This window comes from Gossypium arboreum, chromosome 3, assembly GCF_025698485.1.
Source record: "Gossypium arboreum isolate Shixiya-1 chromosome 3, ASM2569848v2, whole genome shotgun sequence".
Classification (NCBI taxonomy): Eukaryota; Viridiplantae; Streptophyta; class Magnoliopsida; order Malvales; family Malvaceae; genus Gossypium; species Gossypium arboreum.
Window position 1 is genome coordinate 12,394,701 of NC_069072.1, and position 22,861 is coordinate 12,417,561.

The window sequence follows — 22,861 nt, forward strand, 5'->3', positions numbered from 1 at the left end:
CTAAAATAGAAAGTTTTGTGTTCTCATAAGGAATGGTTTAACTATCAGTTGGAGGCATTTGATACACAATTCAGCTAAATCATTTTGTGTGTGAACATAAGTTACAGGATGTTCAACTTTTATCCCAATTGACATGTAATAATCATTGAAAACTTGGGTTGTAAACTCACCAACATTAGCAAGATGAATTGTTTGAACTGCATAATCTGAAATTAATCATTTAAATAAGCAATCTCGCAAACGACAGGTTGCGAGTTGATAACACATATGTGATTATTTTGTATATGCATATACCAAAATCATATAATATTAAAACCATCCACATGGTGGATGAAAGAGCCCATATTTGTTTCAGAAATACAATATATTAAATCTCAACTTTAGCTAGTGAATTTCTAATAATTAATTTTCATTGGGAACAAGCAACATATGAGAATTCTTTTAAATTAAAGAATCTTCTAGTTCTTTAATGGATGTCTATATGATATCTCAATTAATTTTCGTATCATATGCGATCCAGGATGGTTTAACTGGTCATGCTAAGTAGTAAACGCATTTGTATTAGTAAACTTCTGGTTTACTTTAACATGTGTTTCAATTGTACTAAATTGTAACAAATTGATAATTTTATTGTTATTCTTTTTATTTTGTATCCACATTAAATACTATTGTGACATTTACTACTGGAAATGTCTAAATCACTATGAATTCTATAATGCCACTAAGTCAATAAATATAATTTCCAAATAATTATATGCAGTATTCGCTTTAGAGAATATGCCAAAATCTTCAAATACCCAAAAATCTATTAATAGCAAACTTTGAGAGTGGGTCTTATTTTCTATAAGTATAACAGGTACATAACCAATGACTTTTCATACATAAGTTTTCTCTCTTGCAAGTTCTCATTAGTAATATTTGACCATGTAAATTTAATTGAGAACTTATTCTGAATACTATAGAGTTATACTCACAATTTTTTAAAAAATACTTGCAACTTTAGATGCATCCAACCATAATAAGCTTTAGATAGAGTTATCATATTCGATTGCTCATGAGTAGATATTTCACAGTCAAAAATTTTGCTTTCAACCCTTTTAATAAGGATGATGACAAAAGAATATCATAAATATTATAAATTAATAACTCAATCCCTTTTTTATTCATATGAAATATAATTTTTCCTCATTCACAATCTCAATAGGAGATCTATTACAAAAACTTTTAAAAGTAATGCATTAACTATCACAAATTTTGTGCTTTTTAGATAGTGATATATTAGCTCTTCCTGAGCTTTCAACTAATTTTGTACTATCAAATATTAAAATAATATTTGTTTGTTTTAATACCAAATAAGATAAATATTTTCTGTCTATAATGATAGAATTCATTCCTACATTTTCATATCATTCCTTAAAGAATATTAATAGAAACAAAATATTTGGGCAAACGCCACATATATGGCCAATAATATCTCATATCACATATTGATAACATAAGTTATCTTTACCCTTTAAAAAGTTATCTTGAGAACTCTCATTGTTCTCTTATTTATTACTATGTTCCCACTTTTAGTGGTCCATTAGTATATCTTTTATTTTCTTTATGTTTACATTCACTTCGGGGAATGCAACAAATCTAGTAGGATAGACTTATAAACATCCCAATAGATTCTTCATTTCATAATTACCATCGCAAACATGCGTGAGATTTCAAATCAAAATCTATTTATGCATGTTGTCATGATTAGTCTCCAATTATAATAAACAATAAATAAAACATAGTAAAATATACTTGAAGATCTTTAACATCATCGTCATCACTAGAAGGTATGAGATAGTTCGAAAATATTCTTGATTTCATATAGATAACGGTATCAAATCTTTCACCATCCTTAAGAAAAAAAAGTAAAAGTTAATCAAAATAAATCAGATATGAAACATTAAATAAAAGAAACTTCCTGTAAAAACTTTGCATCCTGTCGTCAAAGATATTGAAAATCACGAAGGACAAATTTGATCGTTGATAAAAGGAACTATCACTTTGAGCAAGATCGTACTGATAATGTGTTATAAAATAAAGAGAGATAATTTTTTATCTTGGAGATAATTTTTAACATTCTTACTACATGGGAAAGTTATTTTCCATCAATATTCAAAGGAATCACATTCCCATAGTTGAATAAAATTAACTCCTAAAGGAGAGTTACATCCCCAAGAAAGTTAATAGTTTTTAGCATACCGAATGCAAGAGTCATTCTTTCACCAATTAAATTTCTATAATAGTGATCATTTTTCATCATATCAAATGTTCTAAGACTCAAGACATCAACCTTTAACAATAATAGTAAGACCTGTTGATTTTATGGTATGAAAATTCTCTTAGGTTACACTTGAAAAATAGTTTCGTCCCAACTTCCGTTAGAATAGGAACAAACATAAATGTTAAATTCAAAGTAGAGTAAGGAGTAAAGTAATGAGAGAAACACACAATGTCTGTTAACGCAATTCAAACACAATGGTTCTATTCAAACACCCTTAAACACGTAAATGTTAAATTCAAAGTAGAGTAAGGAGTAAAGTAATGAGAGAAACACACAATGTTTGTTAACGCAATTCAAACACAATGGTTCTATTCAAACACCCTTAAACACGTAACTGTTAACACGCTAAGTGAATGATTTTATTTAAAAATCATCTGGATCACCTATTTGACTTTAGCCTAATCTACCATTACACAAAAAAGTAATTATAGCCTCAAGACCGACCCTAATTGTTACAAATTACTCACCCCAAATACCTCACGATACAATCAATAAGCCTCTTCAAATAATCTCTAAAACAGTGTCACAAAATAACCATAAGAATATGTTAAAGCTATTGACAAAGACTCTAAAAACTTCTCTATAAGTGAAGCCACAAACAGTCTATTTATTGGTTAATACAAGAGCCTATCCAATAGAGTTTCAATAAGTTTTAAACTCTTATATAAAAGCTGAAATTATAAAATTAATTATCCTACATATTTATTAACTAAAAGTCTTCATAAATCAGTCTTCTAACAGGACCAAAACTCTCTCAATAGATAATAATACTTTCATGCTTATCCAATTATCTCAAGCAATTCAGTTAGGAGTCTTTGAGAGTATTTAAAATCCTAGTTAAACCATGCTTCATGTTTTGTAAAATATGCCACACTTAGGTGGACTGAACTCATCATAAAATAAAATAGAAAAACATATTCAAGACCTAATTTGATGACCCAAGTAAAGAAATAATTTTTTTTATAACAATACATGGAACAAGCAACAATTTTCCCAACAATCTCTCGCTTGACATTTTTTATAAAACTCTACAACAAATAGTTAGCCCACAATCCAAACAAGCCACATAGCAAAGGAATTATAATATGTTTCCCCTAAAAGTTAAACCTACGCTTGATAACACATTCCTCCTATCTATATGCTTGTTCATCACATAATCAATTAAGTATGCACCAAGCTTAGAAATATGTTGGGTCTGGTGCCCTAAGTATAGTATTTTCGTTTAAGTACACTTGTAATTTTTCAAATAAATTGGTTTTAAAAAATTTCATTGATTACATTAATATACTTTGTTAATTGTCCTCACATGGTTTTTGCACGCTAAGTAAAATGGAAGCAAATGTTGCTTGTTGGTTGTCTAAATGTTTAACTAATACTAAGCGGTATAACGTGGTTAAATCATAGGACGAAAACACAACTTGTATTAGTAGACAAATCTAAACATGTCATTAGTCTAATCAAAAATGAGAAAACCAATTAAAAGACTAATATGTCATATATCAAGTCCAATTGAGGAGATGCATTGTCTTCGGTATCGAAGTAGATGACTTTTAGAAGATAGAGACATAGATGTGACTAACTAGACTGAAAATACATCAGATATGACCCAGGTAGAATAGATCCTGAATCTATTTATGGATTTATTCACTTCTAACATTAATAGTGTGGCATACCTAAATCCTGAGTGGATGGTGGACTATGTATGTGTGACTCATACACTTTGATGTAAGTAAAAGCCTTAGTTCAAATATATAAGGAACTAAAAGTTGATGCGTTGGGTGTACGACTTATGTAATAAGTAATGTCATTCACAATAGTGGAACTCATAGCCCAAAACATGGGTAAATGATATCCTCTCATTGGCATTACATGGATGATGAAAAGTAAATGTGCATACGAGTCGTTCGTCTTTGTGATGGATGATTTTATCACTATTTGATAGTGATTGTCTTTTTATGAAGGAAGATGTAATGGTTACCATAAGATAAAGCAAGCTCATATTGGAAGAACAGAAATTATCCTAAAGAGCTCAAGGATATCCTATTAGGGTAACACGTTTATGACAAGGTTAATGGGCAAGCAATGAGTAGCTGCTTTCGTAATGGTATGTCATTGGGGAGAGCTCAGTCACGATACTATAGTGGAAAGACTTTGTGAATAAATGAGTTTATAATTAATAGGCGAAAAACAAAACTTCATTATAAATCATTTGAGGCTCAACTACATATGTTCAATCGATTTCTCTGCTAGCTTGTTGAAACTAGAAATGAATTGTGTGTTTGAATAGTAATGAACGGAATGAATAGGAAAAGAAAAATGGAAAACATTCAAGAATGATTATTGTTTTGTTTGAAATAGAGAAATGAAATCATTTGGACATAAATATAGGTTTCCAAAAACAGAAATGGAAATAAAAATGGAAATGATCCATTTGCAATCCTATATGGATTACTTAAAAAATGATCCAAAGAAAGAGTTTATATTTTTAAACTATTTTGAAGCTCGTAAATGAAAATAAATCATTCAGTCATAGAGAACATGTTGAGTTGTGAAATATTTAACATATTTTTCTCAAAATTTTACTAGGGCCAAAAATGTCAATTTTACTAGGGGTAAAATCATTAAAATCTTTTTGGGGGTAAAATAAGGATGAGAAAATTGTTTTATATATATATATTAAAGTTTATTTTGAGAAATAGAAAAACTGATTTGGGTTGGATCACATTACAGAGTACTAGTTAAAAATGCCCAAAAAGTACTCGTAATTGGACTCGATGAGAGAGAGACCTAAAAACTCCTCATGGACATTAAGGGGATGACAACCCTAGTAGGAATACGAGGGTGTGTCGTCCACCCTTGTCCTATTCTAAGTAAGATGTTTTTCTATTTGAAATAAACTACTACAACTCAACAAAGGTTTTACCTTCTCTTTCTATAAATAAATAACATTGGTAAAACTATTAACACATTTTTGAGAGATTGTTATTCTACCGAAAAATAGAGAGAATTATTCTCAACTATTACATATACTTTTTTGGAATAATAATTCTACAGGCTTCTATTAAAAAGAGAGAATTTTCGTTTTCACCCCAAAAGGAGAGAACTTTTTCTAATTTTGTGTCTCGATTCAATTGTTCAAGTCACACTCGAAGCAGTTCATGGTACGAGAATAACAAAAAATATTATTTGGTTGAAAGTAGAGAACAATGAATGTCCGCTAAGCTGAAAACATAGGGATGAATTCAATTAAGGTTTATTGTTATAAATATCACAAATCGAGTTGATTTTTAAAATTTTAATTTTTCACTATGCAAGAAAACCGTTTTCAAATCGGGATTTTTCTAAGAATTGATATCAAAGTCAGGTTGTGCTATGTTTATGGTGTAAGCCAAGAAAAAATCTCTCTATTCATCTTGTTTGATTAATATTTGATAAGATATAACATTTTTATAATTATTCGCCTGTTTAGGGGAATGTATGTGAATGAATGCAATATTATATATATTTGTTATATAATATTATTTTTTGTCAAGGTTGTGGTGCTTAGTAAATAGATCGTGGAAGATCATCTCCACATAAGATTAATTTTTATTTATAGAATTCTTATGAGCCGGAAATGGACATAGAACATAAATGTAATTTTTTTTTCAAAAAAGAGTCCATGACGAGGAAAAGATAGAACGATGGCAGTCGAAGACACAAGGAATGTCTTATGGTGAAAAACTATGTAATTTTTTTTATTTTTCATTTATTTTCTAGAAATAAAATTATGCAAACCTTGGTTGACAATTTTATTTTATTACCCATCTCTTTATATATCTGTTTAATAAGTATTTATGATATAATTGTCATATATAAATATGATATGATCCACAGTTGATCTATTAAAGATAAGAGCGATGATCCATGTATTTAGGATCTATTGATGTATCTCCCTAATTAGACTTGATAGACGACATATTAGTATTTCAATCAATTTGATCCTTTCTGATTAGACTAAGGACATGTTTAGGTTAATATATTGATACAAGATGTTTTTCTGTATTACGATCTGACCACGTAATACTGTTTAATATCAATTTAAACATTAGATAACCAATGAGAAACATTTGCTTCTATTTTGCTTTGCATGCAAAAACCATGTGAGGATAATATACCCTATCCCAGTCTAGTGACCTAACCCGAGCTATAAGGTATTACAACTATAAAACTTTAACATTATTCGCTATCTGACCATAAATAACCATATAATTCAATTTATAATTAAATTACAATCATTTCCAAGATATTTAGTCACATCCAAGCTTAAATCGAGCATAAGAAACATTTAAACAACTCGAGAATAAATCTGGACTAAATTGAAACTTTTACAAAAATTTAGGTAAAAAGTGAAATAGGGGTCATACGGCCGTGTGCACGTAAAAGTACCTTCACAATCAAACCATTTCACCTAAAATTCCTTAAGTCTCAAGCCATGCAAATTGCATCACTTAAACCTAATCAAAATGTATCAAAACATGCCAATAAATATTCAACCTAAGTGTCTAACAAATATACCATCATTGACACCACAATTCAAACATAAACATTAACCATTCAAACTAAAACATAACTAACTTATCAAGTTTATTCATTCAACAACTAAACCACAAATACCAATGCCAAAATCATCCATTTATACTAAGTTTTCAAAGTCTAAAATAACCCAACCAAAGTTTCATAAGTTACCAAAACAACCATATACATATTTAAATCTCAATTGGCACAAAACATCACCAAGATACCTATTAACATAAATATACCAAAACTCTATTTACACTCCACTTATAATCGGACCAAAATAAACATATAGCTACCATAAGAGTTGCGGATAGTGTAATCTTCAACGATGTTCCAATCGACAGCTGAAGTCCAACAATCTACAAAGAAGAAAACCAAATAGAATAAGCTTATGTAAAGCTTAATAAGTTCGTAAAACAAAACATCACATATTTGTTAAGTGAAGTTTACAATTCATACATAACATATAATTAACATTCTTTTGTCTTGTTTCATAATTCCTACCATATCAAATGGTTAGGCATAAATAAATCATATCATTAAAACATAACATACCAAAATTCACGAACCAAGTTATAACCAACATAACATAGTTCATCATGCCATCTTGTTTCATTTCCATTTCATTTATCAATTGTTTTGCTAGAAAAACAATAGTAAATTAACTTCAGATATGCAAGAGGGTAATGCTCATACAAGCTGATAAACGGGACATCAACCAATACACGATGCTACTGACACAAGCTTCAAAGAATTTGCAACACATGCAGGATCTCAAGCCATTGATATGGTATCCACCATTGGTACATAGTACTTGGAACTATAAACACTGGCACAGAGTGCCTAGAACTGAAACACCGGTACATAGTACCTTCAATTGTAATCACCAACAACTGGTGCTTGGAATGCCCTAATGACATGTCATTTATATCCTAGCTATTCACTAAGTTTACCCGGGCTTTATATTGTTTTCCAAGGTCTTCACATGTTCAAACATTAACCATGATCACGTACATTTTGTAAACTAACTTATATCAACATAACAGTATTCCATGTAATATTTTACATTTCAATTTAATATTTTGCCATTTCAAAACTACCTCAACTAATCATACTAGATATGCATATATATATATATGATCACATCCATAATTAAATTCAAAAATCATCAAACATATTAAACTTAATACGAACTTACCAAAACACAATAGCTACGGACACCTCGACGACGACTATTTGACGATTTTTCCTTTCCCAAGGTTATCAACTAATTGATCCATTTCTTGATCTAAATATAATAATTTACTTCTATTAACAAATTCAAATGTCTTAAAACACTTATATTCACATATTTGACCCTTAATTAACATTTTACACTTTTACCCTAAATTTTAACCTTTTATTCAATTTAGTCCCTAAACCCAAAAGTTTCAAATCTATCACAATTTAATCAAATCAATGCTAGCCAAATTTTATATAGCCCCTATACAGCCCATATTTATCAAATTTTCACAAGAATTTCATGTAACTTTACTATTTTAACAACTTATTCCTTAAACTTTAAAATCAACCAAAACCACTTTACAAAATAGTCCTATTTAACTATCAGCTTATGAATCTATCATCAAAATTCAAAAACATCACAAATTCATCAATGGTATAACTCAAAAAATTTAATATTTTTTACGAATTAGTCCTTGGGTTAGTTAGAATAAGCTACGACGATATGAAAAACATAAAAATTACTAAAAACATGTTAAAAACACATACCATGCAATTGAAACAAACTTTGGCCTAAGCTTTGGTTCCTTAATAATGAAAGAATAGGTTTTCAAAGTAAAAAGGAAGAAGATGATGACCATTCCATCTTTTGTTTATTTTATTTATACATATTTATCAATGTACAAATTTACCCTTTAAAATTAAATCAAATTTCATATAATATATCACCTAAACCTTCCACCATGTTTTAAATAGGTTTATTTACCATATAAATCCCTTAATTCATGATTTTATATCTATTTAATACAAATAAATTTATTGCAATTAACTTTTACAACTTTTACAATTTAGTTATTTTTACTTAATTAACTATCTAAACGTTAAAATTTTCTAAGCAAATTTTAATAAAACATTGTCATAACCCTGTAAATATTAAACAAATAATAAAATACTGACTCATTGATTAGAATTGTGGTCTTGAAACCATTGATTCTAACATCACTGAAAATGAATTGTTACAAATCTATTCGAAAAATTACAAGTTTGTTACTACACTTAGGGAACTAGATTCAACAACCTCGTGTTTAACATGAGCATCAATCAAATGTTGATCTTCACCACTCAAATGTGCTCGATCCTTCCTTAGCCAAATATGTGTATGTTGTGGTTTTCTTGTTCCATTCATTGTTCTAACAGGTTTTGTAGTTGAGTTGAACTTTTTCCAAATTTGCATCATCTTAAAACAATAGGGTCTGATGTGTTCTTCTTTCCCACAACAATGGCATACAAACTTTCCTTTCTTTTTATTTCATATATGTTATTGCCCAAGTATTATTCCATTAATTGTTGCAATATTAAATTGAGTGTTCCTTGTACTTCTCATTATTTGATCATTCATCAACTTGTAATTATGAGATCTAACAAGTTCGTTCTTTCTACAATAGTAACAAAGATATTTCCCATTCTTCTTTTTACCTGTCTCAAATGAAGAAGTAGGAACCATCTGATTAGATTTAACAAAATTCACATGAGATGTAAGTTTCTTACCAAGTACATGATGATAAGGTTCGGATCTCCAACAGCTAAGACATCTTCACTTTGCTTTTCATATTTTTTGAGAATAGCTTTGGAATAATTTAACTCTTGCTTAGTTGCTTTCAAAGTTACATCAGTTTTAACAATCATCTCATCTTTTTTTCTTGATAGTCCCAACAAGCATCTCCTTAACCTTTCTAAGATCAATAATCACATCATCTTTATCTTTAACCACAGTTTCGAGCTTTTCTTTTTCTCCGTTGAGAATAATAACTTCTTCCTTTAAAGGCTCGCTCAATTGGCATAATGTTTCTATATTTTTCAACATTAGGTTGAACGATTCCTCTTAGTTGTTGAAAGGAACATCATTTTCATTATTTGAATTTTATGCTTTAATCATCGAAGGTGGACAGGGGATAAAATGACATTTCATTTTAGACTTAATTATTACAAACCATAGCTCAGGATCTCATTTAAACAACTCTTAAAGCCCATTCTAATACCAATTGAAAAATTCCTTGATTTGCACTTGAAAAATAGTTTCGTTTCAACTTTTGTTAGAACAGAAACGAACAAAAAGGTTAAATGCAAAGTAACATAAAAGCAACATAAAGAGAGATAACACACAACTTTTGTTAACGCAATTCAGACACGATGGTCCTACACCCGTGGAGCTTCGTTAAGTGAATGATTTTATTTAACAATTGTCTGGATCACCTATTGGCTTAAACTCAATCTACCATTACACAAAGAAGTAATTGCAACCCCAATATTGACCTTAATTGTTACAAATCACTCACTTAAATACCTCACAATACAATCAATAAACCTCTCCAAATAAATACCTAAAAGAGTGTCACAAAATAACGACAAGAATACAACAAAACTGTCAACAAAGACACTCCAAAAACTACTTTATAAGTGACACCACAAGTAGCCTATTTATAGGATACGAAAGTCCATCCAACAGAGTTTTGATAAGCTCTAAACTCTTATTTAAAAGCTGAAATTATCTCATTAATTATCCTAAGTATTTATCAACTAAAAGTATTATTTTAAAGATTCTAAAATTATTGTTTGTGCAATACTAGGGATTTGATTAGCATAATATCTAAATCTAAAAGTTTTACAATAATAACTTACCTACAAATGGAAACAATGGAGATTTGAGTGGAGAACCCCAAAATTAAAACAAATATAATGATACTAGAAATTCTAACATATGCATGTGTGTGAAAATCACATATTTAGAATACAAAAGGCCTAAAATTAAAAATATTAAAAAAACAAATATATGATATGTACAAAATTAAAATAAAATCTTAATTTAAATCGTGAATAAAAAGAAATTAAATAGTTAAATTCATCATATTAAGAATATTAAATGTACTGCAATTGTTTATTATAATATTGTCATTTTTTAGTTGATATCGAGTTAACTAGCAACACAAACTTAATAAACGACATTATCAATATATAAAAAATAAAATGGGATGAAACAATAACATTGAAACATATAAAATATCAAAATAAAATTTTAGTTGAAATGATTAAATTCTTTTTATAAATGTGGATGGAATGGACTGAATATTTGTAATTTTTTTATTGATTTTAAAAATAATAGAGATAGAACTACCCACATAATTATATAATTTATTTAAAATATATAGGATTATCTATATTTTATTTAAGCTGCTGACTAAATTAGTGTCATAATAATATAATTTATTTAAAATATGTAATAATTTACTTAATTAAGTTAGTATCTCACGAAATTAAATAATAAGATAGGTAACACTTGTAATAATCCCAAAACAGTGCAAATTTCTCCTAAACGCACACCGACCCATTCTAAAATAATCCGTCCTGAAACCAATTTTTAAAAAAAATCCTACCTTTATCAGATGGGTTGCGTAACCTGTCAGGCACTTATTGTGCCATCACTAGTAATTAGAGTTCCCGATTCACGCTGCATAATTTGCATTTACATTACTCTACACTTTACAAACTCATCCTTAAATTGAGATATTTTACATTATTAACTCTAAATCCGTATTGAATTTTCGTGTCATATAATACAACACGAGAAGTAACTACTAGCATGTTGGAAGTGTTCTTTCTTTTCTTGTCTTTTCTTTTCTTGGGGGTTCAATTTATGAAAAACTTGATGGCCTAGGATTGAAATTTTATATGCAGTACACAAGAACTAGTAACAAGAAAAGATAAAAACGAGATGCACATAGTCTCTCTGTACACGGAAGGGACCTCCCCGCCTCTACTGCAAACCCACTCAGTGAGGGGGACAGGTTTCTGTTGGAACACCATATATTCTGTGCCTGCCTTGCGCGAAAGCCAGCCATTGGCATTTTTCAGTTAATTTACTCACGGAATCAAAAAGTAAATCTACTATCTCCTGTAACAACCCAGAATGCTGCACCTCATCATTACATGATCTACGATTACATCGTATCATTTCATCTTCAACCTCCATTCTCCAAGGTGCTTCTCCGCTAGCTTCAGCTGCTTCTTCAAACACCCCCAACTTCAATCCAAGTTAAGCTCAAAATCTGGGAAAAAGAAAAGTGAGGCAAGATCAAACAATTGATTTGTTGAATCAAACGCTCTTTGTTTTTATTTTTTTTCATCTTGCAGATAGATTAGACGAAAATGGTCCATGAAAGAACGCATGTTTCCACTTGTATTGTTAAAAACCACTAGTATTGTTAAAACACATGAACGAACGCAATGATCTGACTAGTTAGACCATCATTCAAGTTCTTATTGCCACTTCACATAACTGACTCAAGTGCATGAAACATTCTAGGCAGTCATGAACTATAGCAAATTTAAAGAGCAGCTGTTGACCTGACTACAGAATTATAATTATAACAATGATATTATAAGTACAAGACAATTTACAGTGAAATTCCATTACCTGCTGCTAAGGTTCGTTGGAGCTGTACAACTAACCAGGGAAGTCCCATCAGAAGCACTAGCATTGCCAACCTGGAACCTCTCAGCATTTTGAATGGTGTTCTTTGAGAACCCTGGATTATCTCTTATGTCACTGCCAGCATCACCCACTGGGTTCATAACAAATCCACTTCCAGCTTGACGCTGATATCCTCGGCTGTATGCTGGCTTATACATTTCACCCCCAGAATCTTTATCATATAAGTTATGTACTGCATTTAGCGAAAGCATGCGCCCCGAAGAAGGTAACCTTGAAGTAGAAAACCGACTTTCAGTTTTCCTCCAGAACTTGGGACTCAAAAATTCAGCACCAGGCAGCTTGCAACATGTGTTATCTGTAGAATCCATGTTCAGAATCCTGCCACTTGAAATGGCCAAGTCATATGATATTTCATCCAGAGCCATCTCCAGGCCATTTACGCGTGTCTCTAGAGAATTAATCCCACTTTGGGAGCTCCCAATGAATTTCTATAATCAAATACAGAAAAACCATTGCAAATAAAATCCAAACGATAGAATCCACAAGCATGATTCAAAAGACTATCAGAAAGAAATACGCATTATCACAAATATCATAACCAAGGATTTCACTGCATAAACTTAAGTCAAACACAATTGAAAACCAGTAGCTTCCGAAGAACAATAATACATTTATATAAAGCTTTACCTGGTAGGTACAAAAGAACAAACTATGTGAAGAAAGAGAAAGAGGATATTCAGCTTTGTAAACTACCTGGAGGAGGTTCAATAGATTGGACTGCTGATCTTCAATCTGAGCAAGTTGTTCACGGATCAAACACAGATCCTCGATGTCTTTTGGACTCTCATCGACATCTAGAGCAGCATTTTTATCAGTAACATCTAAATTCTCCTCGTCATGAAAAGGAAGCACCTGAGACCGAGACCTCAAACCGCCAAATTTCTGCACTTTTTCGTCATGGGCCTTGCCAAAGGATACACTCCTTTTGATATTGTAATTACCAGAGGCCTCAGAAAACAAAGACTTCGGCTGAACAGTTTCAATCTTCCAATCAGAAGATTTTGAGCGGTCCAGCCTACGAGTGTTACTGTTGCTATTATTACTTTTCAGGGATGTCTCTTTCTTGGCAGTGGACGCAGCCGAGGCATCAGAAGGAGGGGACCTGCTCGTAGGGACAACTTTTTTTGATTGGGGAGTTCTAAAACCAACATCATTCATACCTTTGGAAACTGAAGTAAAGCATCCAACGCTACCATTATCTGTTGCCACGATCAAAGCACACAATCATAAATGATGAAAACAAATAGTTTGCAGCAGTAGTTACCGAGCATAAATGTTTTACAGCAGCACAATAATAGCAACCCTTAAATTTTCGAAGTTTTAAAGTGAAACTTTTTGAAAAAATTGATCACTCGCATTGAACAAGGATAAAATTTTTGTTCCTTATCCCAAAAACGAATAGAAAACAAATATACCCAGTATCGCATAATAATTGTTGAGCTTGGACAATGATTAATTTCAAAAGATCAGACAATTACAAGCTAAACAAAAATTGAATCATATATCATACCTATTGAAGATGAGTCGGATTGAGAAGTGGTGGAGACTTCCTCACAAACTCCAGGAACATCCTTCCATAAATCCAAACTACGATTCATGGTTTCTCGGACAATCTTTACCTGTAACAACAAAATTTATTAAAAATGATGAGCAATGTTTTTTTCCCTCTAATTTCCTTATCGGGGAAAAATATAAATTATTAAATGGTTACTGAGCAAAGATAGAAATGGATGCACCTTATCAAACCTCTTATTGCCAAGAGCGGTCACACACGCCGCTTTATACTCAGCTGCCAGTTCTTTCTCCGCCATAGCCACCTTCCCTAACGCGTCCGCCGCCGCCTTTCTCGTTCCCCAGTCTTCGCTACTCAAAGACTCCACCGCGCATGGCACAAACCAATCCAGGACTCCTTTACTTCCGGCACCGCCAACACTAGCGACGCTTCCAATAACTCCAAACACAGCCGCTTTCGCTTTGAAACTCTCGCTCCTCACTAACTTCCCCAACTTCGGCAACACCTTCTTAAGCTGCTCCGTCTGGGGATCCGGCGCCGCCTCGATCGCCGCGGACAAACACATCGCCGCACCGATCTGCGAGTTAACGTCTTGCTCCACCACGAGCATTTCGATCAAAGGCTTCGACAAAACAGAAAATGGAGGCTTCGTGATGTGAGACGACATAGCGGTCGTTGCCTCGACACAAGCGGACCGGACGGCGGAGTCGGGGTCACGGAGGCGGCGAGCAAGGGTGGAAATCATCTTAGAAAGGTGGGGAGATAAGACGTTACCGTGCGACTGAGACATCAAAGTCAAAAGGATTACACATTGCCTCCGAACGGGAGACTTGGCGGAAGAGTCGGTATTGTGAAGGCAGTTGAGGAAGGGAGAGATGGAATCGACAGTCAGGTTCCGAGCGATGGACTCGAGCTCAGCGGAAGCGAGAGCGAGAGTGTCGCGGTCGGCGAGTTTGTTAAGGCAAGTGAAAACGCGTTGTTTGAGATCGTGCAGTTGCTGTTGAGGACTTTGCGGTGACCGATTCTTAGAAGACATTGTTGTTTATGGCTAAGCTATGATATCCGCGACGCCTTCCCCTTCTAACCTTTGGGTCTAACACTTGCAGCAGCATTCGAGAGGAAACTGGAATTGGCGGAGAAATTTTAGGAAATTGCGGCAGGACAGGATGGGGGTCTAATATATATATATATATATATTTGTGCCGACGCCAATATGAAACGGACCTAAATATTCAACCAATAAGACCGGATCACAGGATAATACTGCATCTTTTATCCATTCCATTAATTATTAATATCATCTACGATCAATAACAATAGCTTCACGGGTTTAACAAATAGATTACACATTTTTAAGGAAGAAAACATAAATATATTAATATAAAAAGTAAAAAAATTGTTGAACAAAGGGTAATGTCACGTATTAGTATTAGTATTAGTATTAGTATTAGTATTAGTATTACAATGGACAGTAAGAAATTAATCCTAATTTGCTCAAGTCAAAGATCACATGGACAAGAGTAGTTGCCCATGCCAGCTATATATGTACGACGCATATATCAGTATGAATATCATTATTTATTGAGGGTTAGCCTACTAGTATCTGTACAGGCTCAAAATTTGCCAGGATCCTTCAACAATTAGTTCTATAAAATAAAATAAACAAGGGTATGACACATGGTAACATGAGCATCCCAACTGTAACCATTTTGACTTAACACCTTATTATTATTGTTTCTCTGGTGAACTTATCCACATGGATTTAGGGTTAAATCTAGGATTAGTAGAGCTTAGCTGAATGAAATGGTGAGCATGTGAGGAGGCAAAGAATAATGGAGACAAGAAAGGTTCAAAGTTCTGAATTCAACAGTCAATCACGTGACTATTAGTATGGGGTGGATGGGCACAATACTTTCTAGATCTAGCAACTTTAAATTCACTACATAACATGAAAATATATAAGCACAAGACTTGACCCTCTCTTCCTAATTTTGATATCAAATACTTAATACAAATGGTAACTCAAAGTTCCATCCAAAAATATGAGTGAAAAAGGGATGTGATGAGATAGATAATCATGATTATGGCGAGTAAGTTTACGTTTAACTCCCACTAATTTTGGGCTTTGAAACAAAGGACCCACTGCATTTTTTCCTTGTCGTTAACGCCCTATCCATTACCTCCAAATTTGCTTTGTGCAAAATTTACGCTTCATATTATTAGGGGTAAAAAGATTAGAGATGGTGGTGATCCACCCCGTAAATTAAGTGTCATTGGGGATAAAAATGATGAAATATTTAAGCATGGAGACAACAACCTGGAGAAGAAGTAATTATATAGTCATTACCTTTCCCCTAATTTAAAGGGAAGGGATAAGAATAATATTATTACTCAAATATTAATTTAGATCTATTCCATGTGATTTTCTTTTTTTAATTTCATGATAACAATGATAAAATTGTTGGCACTTCTTGGCCTTATGCTGTTATGAATTTCTTAATATCAATTATTTACATGTTAATAATTAGTACCAGGCAAGCTCACTGCAATTATCAGATATATGTTAATTAATCTCATTATTGAAGACTAAACAGCTTCTTCTTATTTTTAGACCATACTTTTGCTGGTGTAAGAAACTTATATCCATTGTCTTTACTGGGATTTAATCAGATGAACATGTATGACTTGTTTGCAATCCAATTTTCTTTGGAACAAAAACGAATCCTTTTTCAAACATTGTGATGGAACCTGTTATTATATCAACTTAGTGTTCTACCATCCCAAAACAAAACCTTTGCAACTTAGTCCATTTATTATAAGCTATTCACAAAAATGCATAACAAAAAAGTTTCTTTGCTTCAAACGTGATAATGCTTTCGACTGGACTATGCATAGACCTATTAATTTGATTTTAAAATTTTATTTCACGGTTTCAAATTTTATTAAAATATAAATTTATAATAATATATATAATTTTTAAATTATATATATATAAAAATAATTTTAAACTTATTTAATTTGAATTTAGATTAGGTTGAGCTGATCCGGTATCAAAAAAATTCATGCCTAAGTTCACTCAAAGCGAGCCTAAACTATCAGACTAGACCAATCACTCGACTCATGACCAAATCAATATATGAATTAACCAACTTTGAATTTCACTTTTCTAAAATAAATAAACTAGTTTTATTAATATTTGTTGTAAATTATAAGCAAATTTTTAAAATTTACTATAATATTAACTTGTTATTTACTTATGATCACCAACTCGAATATTAAATAAGGTTTGAACCACCTACCAGTGACTCGAATAGGGCCTACCAAATGGATACATGCAATCCTTGCAATATGAAGCTCGTAAGGGGAGCTCACGGACTCAGCTCGTAGATGCCCAAAGAGTATCTAGCAGGCAGCCCAAAGCAGCACACACATCCAATATGTATAGAGTCTGCTAAGAACGTCAATTCTATGAACAATAGTTATGTATATAAATATTCGATTATCACCACTAGTGAGACATAACGAAAAATTACTCAACATAACTGAAATACTTTTATATCCTATAAAATTTATAACTCAATTCACATTGTAGGTCCCTAAAAAATTAAAGTTGAAACCATTTTGGACGGTGATATCCTCTCCATGCAATTATAATTTAATTAGTTTGGATTGTTTTTGAGATTAATGATAGATTATGAAAACTATAAAAAATTGAATTGATTAAATTTTTGTTTAATGTAATTTTTTAACATCCACAATAATCACACAAGATAATTATGAAGACAAAACGAGGGGAAAAAACAAAAGATGCCGACAGAATTTTGCAAAGAATATACACTGCAAATTTTATGTTGTTGATTTAAGTAAAACTTGTGGCAGTGGAAATTTTCTGCAAAATCAGAATAGTTTAAAAGAGTGGCTGAATTATTGAGCAAAATCTCATCTAAAAGTTTGGAGAGAAAAAGGAAAAGATTATTATAAAAAATGTTGTTGACGTTTAATATGCTGGTAAAAGACATTAAATATTTTATTAAACAAAGCTCTCAATGATTTGACAAACAACTTGTAGCAATAGTTGCAGAATTTGAGAAAAAAAACACTTTTAATTATTAGTAGCCAATATATATCTCCCAAAAAAATAAGGAAAATGTAAGAGAAATTGTCTTATTTTTAGATATGAAAATATTACATTTTGATATGGTTGTTATACAAGATCTATGCTCAACCAATTACAAAATAGCAAATCCCATTTTCTTAATTTGGCTTGATTTTAGATCTACAAAATATATTCTCTCTTCTTTAATCTTAAAATATACTTGTAGCAATTTTTTTTTTTTAGATATACAGTCCATGTTGATATCTAAGAAAATTTGTGAAGAGATTGAAAGTTTGGTGAAAAGATTCATTTGGGGTTCTTCCAAAGGAAAAAAGAAGATGTCTTTAGTGGGATGAGATTCTATATGCCAACCTAAAAGGTGTGGTGATCTTGGAATGAGGAAATTACGAGATCAGAATATCTCGTTCTTATTGAAGCTTGGGTTTAATATATTATTTGATAATGAGACCTTATGGGTTCAAGTAATCATGTCGAAGTATCGGTTAAATGGTAACTTACTAGATTGTATCGTTCAAAGGGACCCAATCAACAACGTTATCCCCCTATTTTCAATTTTAAAGGTATATTTTCAACCCTATTTCACCTTGACTCATTCCTTATACACAGATCCATGGTTAATGATTGTCAGAATAATTTTTTCGCTGTATCATACGGTGTACCTACAATCCAATATTTTTGTTGTCGAATGAAGAAGCATGAGGAAAAAGAAGAAGAAACGCCATCACCATTACTAAAAGCCCATAATAAAGCTCATCCCTTTCTCTTCTTCATCTTCTCCAACAACATCCTTTCCTCCATTTCTCAAAATCCATTGAAAGAAGAATAGGTTTTTACTAGTGTGACTTTGAAAGGCACAATAAACTATAAAGGACCAATTTAATTTAAAAGAAAAAAAAAGTGATTGTTATAAGGAAAAAAAAACTTATAAAAGGTCTAAAAAAATTGTCACAAAAATAAATAAAAATGTTAGTTGAATTTGTTTGATGTATAGAATTCTACAAAAATAAATATATTTCAATTTCTTTTTAGCTATAACTAAGGCACTGCCTGTAACACCTGATTGCAGGACTCGGGTATGGGGTGTTACAATATAAAACCAACTGGACTAACAAACCGTTTGAAAATCAAACACCTTAGTTCAGCAGATATTCTGCACACTGGAATGATATATCTAAAATATCGAACAATACATGATACTTTTTAAAACACTTTAAAAATAGTAGTACTCCACTTATAAATGGGCTATAGTTAAACATCATGTGGCGAAAGCCTCATAATCTGTAACGCCCCTAACCCGAATCCGTCACCGGAATAGAGTTACGAAGCATTACCGGAGTTACCGATTCATTTATCAGATATTTCATTAATCCGATATCTTTTCTTTTCCACGTTCAAGTCTCGTATTCAAGTCATCCGGATCTTTATAAAGAAATTTGATCATCTTTTTCATTTATTTCATGTTATAATACATTCAACTAATACTCTAAACAAAATTATCATTTTACCCCTAAACTTTTAATTAATGACGATTTCATCCTTAGGTTAAAATAAAATAAAATTATTGCAATTTAATCCTTATTTCCAGCCGTTATTCTCACACAAATTGATAACAACCTATGAATTCTATAAAATGTCAGAATTTTCCATAATTTCAACACTTTTCAATTTAATCCTTAAAACATGTTTTTCCCTGATCTTGAGCTAAATTAATAATTTCATTCAATTTTGTAATTTAAATAATAAAATAATCCATTTCATGCAAATTGGTCATTTCTAACATATTTTTTTTTACAAAATTGCCCATAAAATTTTACTTTTATTCAATTTAGTCCATGAGCCTAAAACATACAAATTAGCCATGCTAGCTGAATATTCATACATATTTTCCTCCTCCTCCTCTCCATTCCACATCCTTAATTTATATAACATGCAACAAGTAACATTATCAATAATTTCACTATTTACTTATGTATATTCAAAACTGTCCATTTGCGTAATAGTCACTAAATTATTTATATCTTCAGCTACAGAACTCGAAATTAAGATCCTCTAATTTTACCTGAAACTAGACTTACTTATCTTTTTACCATAAAATTTTCAGAATTTTTGGTTTAGCCAATAAGTACAGTTTATTCTTTAAAGTTGCCCCTCTTCTGCTGTCTGACAGTTCCGACCCTTCTTCACTAAGAATTAATTATCTCATCGTACGAGATCCTGATGATGTTCTTGTTTATTTCTATTGAAAATAGACTCTTTAAGGATTTTAAAAATATAAATTTAATCCCTTAATTATTTTTCTCCAATTTTTGATGATTTTCCAAATTCAAAACAGGGGAACCCAAAATCATTCTGACATTGTCTCATAAAACTTATTATATCTCATGATTTACAATTCCATTGCTTACACCGTTTCTTCTATAAGAAACTAGACTCAATAAGCTTTAATTTCATATTTTATTCATCCTCTAATTAGATTTCTACAATTTTTGGAGATTTTTCAAAGTTAGACTATTGCTGCTGTCCAAAACTGTTTTAGTGCAAAATGTTGATTTTCATTTTGCCCCAAATTTCACAGTTCATACAATTCAGTCCTTACTTAATTAACCCCTCAATTAAACTAATTTTCTCAATTAATACTTTTCCTAGACATTATAAGTTATTTCATAACTATTGAAATTCAGAATTTCCACATAAAACTCTAACTTCAAACTCTTTTACAATTTAGGTCCCAAACATTCACTTTCTATTCAATTCTTTCAATAAAATCAGCATATAAACAATTTAAAGACTAATTCTATATCAAATCATCATATACTTTCAGCACATATTCATAGAAACTTTCACTTTCTTTCATAGAATCAAGAACTAATGAATTCAACAAATGGACCTAGTTGTAAAAGTCACAAAAATACAAATATTTCAAGAAATAATCAAGAATTGAACTTAATTGCAGTAAAAATATGAAAAACCAGCTTACGGGAACTCTTCCATGGTGTTTTTGCTGATGAGAATGCAGAAAAATAAAGAGAAATCTAGATAATTCCACTTTAGTCCTAGCTTTATTAAGTAAATTTTGCAATTTTCCAATTTTGCCCTTATTTTCTTGGTGATTTCATGCTCTTGCCGTCCAGCCCAAATAGCCCTTGGGTATATTTGCCTCTTAAACCCTCTTTCTTTTATCATTTAAGCTATTTAATCATTTCCCACAATTTTGCATTTGATACAATTTAGTCCTTTTTGTTCAATTAGCTATCAGTACTTTAAGATTTCTTGACGAAACTTTAATACTAACTTATTAACACTCCATAAATATTTATAAAAATGTTTATGGTTCGATTTAAAATTCTCGAGGTCTCGATACCTTGTTTTCAATTCTAATTATTTTAATATATATATTTTTTTTGTACATTTCACTATTTCAAAATTTTTCCTAACTTCACATTTAACTTATACTCACTAAATTAATAATATTGCCTACTCATTTGTCGGATTTAGTGATCTCGAATCAATGTTCTGACACCACTGAAAATTAGGCTGTTACATAATTAGTGTCTAGTTATACAAAACATTAAATGAGTTGATACTCAAGTAGAAGTTTAAAAATTTATTATTAGTGGACTATCATCATTTGAAATAGTTTGGCATGTGGCCTAACAAGACTACTCATAAGAATTCAGAAATACAATTTAATAAGTCAAATACAAGTCTTCAAATATAAATTGGCGGACACTAACAATCATCCTATTCCCCACCAATTCAATGCTACAAACAAAACAAGAGACGACTCACAAATAGGCCGCAAATCTGACTGAATCCCTTCAACAACACGTCCAACCTAAAAGCCTAAAAATGAGAAGAAAACCAAGTTCATAAGAATTTAATGAGCTATACGATAGCATATTCTCAAAATAGAATTCAACTAACACGCGACGCTAAGACATAAAATGACCATATGAGACGCCACTTCTGGCAAACTAAATTTCTTTTTTTTCCCCGCAAATAGACCCCGCCCATTGGCGAACATTTTCCCTTATTAGGGACCCGTATAAGATGAACAAGAGTCATGGTTGCTCTATTTGTATATCGCATCACGGATTATCCCTTTATGATTATTTCTCATACCTTTTACACTTAGATGCAATGTCCACACATTTTTTAACACAATATACACTTTTTATCAGTGCACTCCCTTCCTTATGCTAGCTTCTGATCCTAGTTTCGAAGAACTAATAATCCTGTATTTTCACACCGCTATGTAGAGCCAATATACCAGTCATAACATTTGTACCTCGATCATCCCTCCTTGTATTTGTTGGATCTGGTACCCTGAGTGTATTATTTTTGTCTAAGTATATTAATAATTTTTTCGAACAGATTGGTTAATAAAATTATTCATGAATTACATTAATATTTTGTATATTGTCCTCACATGGTTTTTGCACGCAAAACAAAATTGAATCAAATTATTCATGAATTATGTAAACGGGGCAAGAGACCAGTTAGCTCCGAGAGGGAGTTTACTTCGCCTATTCTCCCCTCTCATCTCGAGACTTAGGCGGAGTCTGCCACTCTAGTGGA

At 31.5% G+C, this 22,861-nt stretch overlaps 1 protein-coding gene across 1 annotated transcript; it reads right to left on the reverse strand.

Annotated features, from left to right (window-relative positions):
* Nucleotides 1–11,640: 11,640 nt before the first annotated feature.
* Nucleotides 11,641–15,502, reverse strand: LOC108474463 (TORTIFOLIA1-like protein 4). The gene is made up of 5 exons (XM_017776393.2): nucleotides 14,390–15,502; nucleotides 14,164–14,272; nucleotides 13,347–13,852; nucleotides 12,576–13,081; nucleotides 11,641–12,207 (listed from the first exon to the last, which is right to left on the reverse strand). Exons 1-5 carry the CDS (start codon nucleotides 15,200–15,202, stop codon nucleotides 12,201–12,203), a joined length of 1,941 nt encoding a protein of 646 aa, XP_017631882.1. The 5' UTR covers nucleotides 15,203–15,502; the 3' UTR covers nucleotides 11,641–12,200.
* Between the last annotated feature and the right edge of the window lie 7,359 nt (nucleotides 15,503–22,861).

Bases quoted from the DNA above. Each gene is read 5' to 3' on its own strand.
- LOC108474463 (XM_017776393.2), bottom strand. From the start codon at position 15,202: ATGTCTTCTAAGAATCGGTCACCGCAAAGTCCTCAACAGCAACTGCAC. The intron at 13,853-14,163 runs GTATGATATATG...TCGTGGCAACAG, and splicing joins ATCCGACTCATCTTCAATAG to ATAATGGTAGCGTTGGATGC. The intron at 13,082-13,346 runs GTAGTTTACAAA...ATTTGATTATAG, and splicing joins ATCTATTGAACCTCCTCCAG to AAATTCATTGGGAGCTCCCA.